Below are 6,948 nucleotides of genomic sequence, written 5' to 3' on the forward strand. Positions count from 1 at the left end.
TCCTTCTTCCACGCAAAAATAAACAATATCATGTCTCGTTTCACCGCTACTCAACCTCCCACAGGAACCAAGTATGACACCACTACAGCAAGCCTCTCCCATTTGAAACTACCTCCTCATTAGAAATCGAAACCAACCTAAAAAAAAATTAAACCCTCAACTCACCCTTCAGAAACCATCCCAACAAAATCTCTCCTCAACATATTCTCTAAACCCCTCTCAAATATCATCAACATATCCATCCTGTTAGGAAATGTACCAAAAAATTTAAAACATGCCATTGTCAAACCTATACCAAAAAAACCTAACCTAGACCCAGCTGAGCTCGCCAATTTTCGACCCATCTCCAACCTGCCTCTTATTGCAAAAATCTTAGAAAAATCAATCAATTGCCAATTATCAGAATATCTGGAGAACACAAGATTCTCCTACCCTCCCAATATGGTTTTCATAAACACCATAGCACTGAGACCTTGCTCATCTCCATCTCTGACCACATCCTAAAAAGCCTAGACAAAGAGCTCTCACATATTCTTATACTCCTCGACATCTCATCCGCCTTCAACACAGTCAACCACAGCATACTATTAAAACGTCTCTCCGACATCGGCATGACAGGCTCAGCTCTCCTCTGGCTCCAATCTTACCTGCAGGACAGACAATATAGTGTACAAATTGGAAACTGCATATCCAAACCCACCCCTCTAACTCAAGGTGTTCCGCAAGGCTCCTCACTCTCCTCTACACTCTGCAATGTTTACCTCCTCCCCCTCTGCCACCTCCTCTCCAAGTTAGGCCTCCCACATTTTATGTTTGCGGATGATGTTCAGATCCTGATACCTGTAACAGATACCTTACACAAAGCAATCGAGACCTGGAAATCTGCCCTCACGTCGATCAGCTCCCTACTAGCAAACAACTACCTCGCGCTAAACACTGCAAAAACAGAGCTTCTCCTCATCTCTCCCCACAACATTAAGCCACATTTACCACCTGTCAATACACCCCCCTCCAGCATCACCTTCCCCCAACATGTGCGCAGCCTCGGCATCACCATTGACAATCATTTCAACCTCAAAAAATTCATTAACACCACAATTAAAGACTGCTTCTTCAAATTACACACCTTAAAAAAGCTTAAACCTATTTTATACTTCAACGACTTTCACACGATACTCCAAGCCATCATCCTATCGAAAATTGACTACTGCAATGCAGTGCTTTTGGGCCTACCTAAAAGTTCGATACAACCCCTCCAATTACTCCAAAATGCAGCAGCTCGTATCCTTACCAATACCCACAGAAACGACCACATCACTCCCATCCTCAAACATTTACACTGGTTACCAGTTAATTCAAGAATTACTTATAAATCCCTCACCCTCATTCACAAATCCCTTCACAATCAAAACATGCAGTGGTTTAAAGAACACCTCACCTTTCGCAATACCGACAGACCCACCAGAAAGCAACACCTAGCAACCCTATGTACCCCATCACCTAATGTCACCAAGCTTTGCTCCACCAAAGACCGGGCATTCTCCCTTGCATGGCCCACCCTATGGAACAAGCTACCTTCCTCCCTTCGCCAAGAACCCTGCCCGAAAAAATTCAAGCAGAACCTGAAGACTTGGCTCTTCAAGCAGGCGTATGCATAGCTACACACCCACACCTCTTGCATCTGCACAGATTCCCCCCTGTCTTCCCCACCAGCCACTGTTCAATACACCCTTGCTACCCTCTCCCTTATGTAACAATCTTTGTAACATACCTTTCCGTCTTCCCCATATGCCGCATGCTATACAGCACAATGTAATCAATACCATAGCCCCATAGAAGTATAAGTTGTCACTTTATCCCACTCAATTCTTGTCAAGGTACTGTGGACCTTACTCCCCCTGTGAATAGTTGATTTTTATCTATATGCTCTTGTTAATTTTCAATGTTTAATTTATTCCCATTACTCCCCTCTCTCTCCGCCCCTCTAAGTTCCCTCCCCCCCGCCCCTTCCCCTAATCCTCTTTTTTTAGTTCCATGTTTTTTTGTAAAGCTTGTTGCTGCATTTAGTTTCATGTCAACTGATGAGATGTTCCCAACGATCATCGGGATATAAAAACTGTTAAATAAAATAAAATAAATAAAATAAGTGTCCTGGTCCACGGCAGCGCTGGCCACACAGGAGGACACAGATGTGGTACAAGGAGCGCATCTTTTATCCACGAACCACATTGCTGGGCATGACAGAGGAATACGTGGTTAGCAAGTATCACTTCAGCTCTCAGGCTATCATGAAATTATATGAAAGAGGAGATCTGGATCCGGTCACATTAAAGGTCGCATACTATACCAGGCCTCACCAAACCTTTGTACTCCTTCTCTTTCATGGAATCTGACTCCTTCCAAACGACAGGGCCATCAGAGGATTGTCCCAAATTTTCCTGCTATCTGGACCAGGTCATAATAGCTGTATGTGCCCGCATTAATCAGTACATAGCATTCCCTTGTAAAAGCAGGATTTGCTGGAATTGAAGAGAGGAATTTATGCCATTGCCAGCTTTCCAAATTTTCTGGGAGCTATCGACTGCACTCACATAGCTATGATCCTCTCCAGCCTAAACCTCCAATGCGCAGTAATTAAACCCATTCTAAAAAAACCACAACTGAATCCTTCCTGCTAAGTACAGACCCATCTCGAACCTATCCTTCATATCGAAGATCCTAGAAAAAATTGTCAACCGCCAACTCTCGGAACACCTCGCAACACACAAAATCCTCTTCTCCACTCAACACGAATTCAGGAAATCACTCAGCACTGAAACCCTACTACTATCCCTCACAGTCACCGCCCTGAGAGGTCTTTACGCCGGACACTCCTACCTCCTAATACTACTTGACATCTCTGCCGCATTCGACGCCATCAACCACAACTCTCTACTATCACAATTAACAGAAATTGGACTTGGCGACAAAACCCTTAAATGGTTCGAATCCTATTTATCTAACAGATCCTGTAAAGTGCGACTAAACAACAGCGAATCGAAACACTTCCCACTCCCTCATGGCGTCCCACAAGATTCCTCCCATTTATTTATTTATCTATCTATCGATACTCCCCATGAGAGAAAACTTACAGCGCACCCTTCTGCTATGGGAAACCTACTCAGCCCAAATAACCTCCTCACACAGCTTTCCCTCACACTCAATCACTCAAAAACTGAAATACTATACATAGCAAATAAGCACCACACAAAGAACATCCAAGTTTCCACACCCACCCAACCACCCAGCCGATGCATTACCGAAGTAAAAGACCTAGGCATTACATTGGACTCTGAGCTCAACCTAAAAAAACACATCACCACAACAATAAAAGACGGCTACTTCAAGCTACAAGTCCTCAAGGAAATCAAACCCCTCCTCTTCAATAAAGACTACAGGACAATACTTCAATCTCTCCTATTCTCCAAACTGGACTACTGCAACTCCCTTCTACTTGGACTCCCTTCATCCACCCTCAAACCCCTGGCACCTACTCCAAAATGCAGCAGCCAGATCCCTAACAAACAGCAATCACTCCACCCACATCACACCCATCCTCTAGACCTTTACTGGCTCCCAATATACCTCAGAATCCAATACAAAGCCCTTACCCTACTACACAAATCAATACACAATAAAAACACAGAATGGCTAAAAGATGCCCTCCACCACATCACACCCCAAAGAAACCTCAGATCCCAAAACACCGGCCTGCTAAACATACCCTCTGCAAAACAAGCACACCTCACCGCAACCAGAGAATGCGCCATATCAATAGCTGGCCCTTCCTTGTGGAACACACTCCCTGAACAACTCAGACTGGAGAAGTCCACCCAGTCTTTCCAAAAAAAATCTAAAAACCTGGCTATTCCAAAAAGCCTTTCAACCCTCAAGCCTAAATCCCCACCCACCCCCACCCCCATCCCAGCCTCACAATAAAATGGAAACGTCACAATCCTACTTAACCTTTAGACATGCCCGCGTACCTCAATAAGCCCCACTATGCCTCCTATGCACAGATTTCCCCTATGTAAATAACTAGTGATGCCCACCTCCCTATGTAACTATAGTTATTGCCCTGTAGAGCTGTTTGAATCAATTCTCTCTCAATGTTCACCACTGCTAAAATGTAATTTTATTAACTGATTTGCCTCCGTTCCACGTAAAAATAGTAAGACATGTTCGTCCTACTATTTCTCCACGCTAACATGTAAACCAATCTGATATATCCCAATGAATGTCGGTATATTAAAGCAAATAAATAAAATAAATAAATAAATCGTCCCACCCAGTCGCAGGGAGGAGATCTACTGTAACAGAAAGCTCTTCCACTCCAACGTGCAAGTAGTCTGTGACGCTCGAATGCGCATCCTCGATGTGGTAGCCAGATACCCGGGAACCATGCAAGATTCCTTTATACTTAGGGAGTTGGCCCTGTTTGAATGTTTTGAAGACTGCCTGTACAGCGACAGTTGGCTCGTAGGTAGGACCGATGCTTCTTTCTCTAGTCCCTCTCTGGCTGTGTGTTTCCAGCAAATGGCAATGACACGGGGGGGGGGGGGGGGGGGGGAGCTGTGGGGGATGTGACAGCATAGGTGACATGACAAGTGGCTTATACAGTTAGGTCAACAAGCCAGCGAGCCAGGGCCTGGTTTTCTCTCTCCTTGTCAGAGAAAACCTGCTAATGCTGCATTCCCAAACAATACACTTGCCATAAAGCTCTGTGTGTGACCCCTGGCTAACTTTAAGCTACTGGTTTATCAAATCCTCCCCTTTAGAGGTGTTGAAATGTCACTTGTAAATCAAACCCATTTGGTGTCCCAGAATAGTTTACTATGTTATCTGTTATTTGTAAGGGCTCCGCCCAATGGTTTTTTGTTCACTGTAAACCGATGCGATGTGCGAACGGTCATCGGTATAAAAGAAACGTTAAATAAATAAATAAATAAATAAATAGGTGTGCCCTGTTAGTTAAAGAGAAGCTGGGGGTTGTGCATTTTGACCCTAACAGAGTCACTGTGTCACATCAGATAAATGTGTATCTCTGGAGGACAGATTGCAGAACAGCCAGGGACATGCACAATCATACCATGAGGTTGCAGTCTTTCTGCTATGAAATTTGTGGTAATGTACAGTTTCTGTGTTAGAGGAGTGCAAGAATTGGTTGTGAGTGACATGGATACATTGTGTAGAGCATTCATATTGTGCCAATAGCCTTTTAAGGCTCCTGTCAGGCTAGAGCCTTGGTTATAATGTCTGATAGCATTCTGTGTGTTGGCAGCAAGATCACAAAGGCAGGGTGCAGTAAATGATGCAGACATTCTCTGTTTGCCGCAGGAGATTCAAGATCGGTTGCAGAACGTGGCTTCTCACACCAGTTGCTAACCCAACACACCGGCAAAGATGAGGTACAATGAGGCCTTATGTTCTACCCGCTGTGTCATAGAAAGTACCTTTGGAGTTTTCAAAAGTAGATTTTGCTATTTAGGGAAATTGAGGGGAGCTTTAAATGTATGCCCTATCCAGAGTCGCTGACATAGTGCTGCTCTGTTGTGTATTCCATAATCTGGCAATACACCATGGGCTCCCAGTAGATGTCATTCCTAATCTGCCCCAGGATCCTCCGTGTCTCCCCCACATAAGCTGGGGAGACTACTCGGACTGGCAGTCAGTTTCAGCAAAGCATCATCTACTTTGCCTGATAGTCCTCATTTACTCCTTCCCCTTCCATGGAAGACAGCCCAGCAAAATGTTTTGAGCTGCTCTCATCTCTATTTTTCTTGTACTCTCAGGTCTTCTGCCTGGGTCAATGTGTCACAGCAACCACTTAGGCCTAGTTAGGCCACCTAGTCATAATGGAACAATAGGTACAAGAGACTGTAGTAGACAATGTACTCCCTAAATCTAACACCACTGAGATGTGGCTGGCCTAATCTTTTCATAGTGATTGCCAGTCCAAAAGAGTAACGTCTCGCCATAGCCTTGTTGTAGGACTAGCAACACAGTGTATAGAGGTTGCCATAGCTGGCGCCTTCTTGCTTGCTTCGGCTATGCCTGGGACCTTGTTGTAGCCCTCACATGTTGACAAGATAGTGGCCTAGGTATGATGGAACTTCAGCAGTGCCTAGGACATGCAGCCAAATGCACTAGAAGTCTTACAAATGACTAGTAACTCAGCTACTTAAAGGCACAAGCTGAAGTTACAGGTTGACACTTACAGGCATCAGACTACATTTTCAGCCTAATTCCCTAGCTCACATCTGTGTGCATCTTAAGATATCCACAGGTACATCGGATGTATAGTGTCACGTGGGCCTGCAAAGACACAGGAGATAGCACTGCCTGAGCTGTTTCTGAGGCAGTGCTGACATTGGAGTGCTCACCTAGCAGCCCTTCACTTACATCCTTTTGGAAAACCCATTTCAAAGATAGTGGCAATCCAAAACTTATCACAGGTCAGTGGAAGCTAACATATCTCATTGGGAGTGCACATGACCATACACAGCAGAGCCTGGCTACACCTAGCAAATCAAAGAGTCAACTCTCATGTACAGATGGTGAGGGCCTTGGGCCTTGAGCTGTCATGTTGGTTATGTTAGCTGCTGGGGGAGGTTAGACCAGGATGCTGGTGTGACTATCTGAAGGCTGATTGGGAATAGGATGTTGTCATGCCTTCACTTGTAGTACAAAGTCTCGTCACAAATTTATAGATCTGAGTATATTTAATGATGACTATAATAGCACCAACATGTATTCTAACAAAAGGTTCACCGCATTGAACCCAAGCCAAAGCTGTCTTATTTATTTATTTATTAAATTTATATACCGGAAGTTCCTGTATAGTATACATATCACCCCGGTTTACAAGGAACCGTAACTATCGCTTCATTTAGCGATTTACATTGAACA

At 44.3% G+C, this 6,948-nt stretch overlaps 1 protein-coding gene across 7 annotated transcripts in view; it reads left to right on the forward strand.

Annotated features, from left to right (window-relative positions):
- The window catches only part of DNM3 (dynamin 3), a 694,116-nt gene that overhangs the window by 622,979 nt on the left and 64,189 nt on the right, over nt 1-6,948 (forward strand). The window contains exon 20 of one of the 7 annotated variants that reach the window (XM_029617607.1): nt 5,377-5,447. The exons of the other annotated variants lie outside the window; for them this stretch is intronic. Within the exon in view, the coding sequence (XP_029473467.1) occupies nt 5,377-5,446 (70 nt within the window). The 3' untranslated portion in view covers nt 5,447. The remainder of the gene's footprint in view (nt 1-5,376; nt 5,448-6,948) is intronic. 7 annotated transcript variants of the gene reach the window in all.

Source organism: Rhinatrema bivittatum, chromosome 10 (assembly GCF_901001135.1).
Source record: "Rhinatrema bivittatum chromosome 10, aRhiBiv1.1, whole genome shotgun sequence".
Classification (NCBI taxonomy): Eukaryota; Metazoa; Chordata; class Amphibia; order Gymnophiona; family Rhinatrematidae; genus Rhinatrema; species Rhinatrema bivittatum.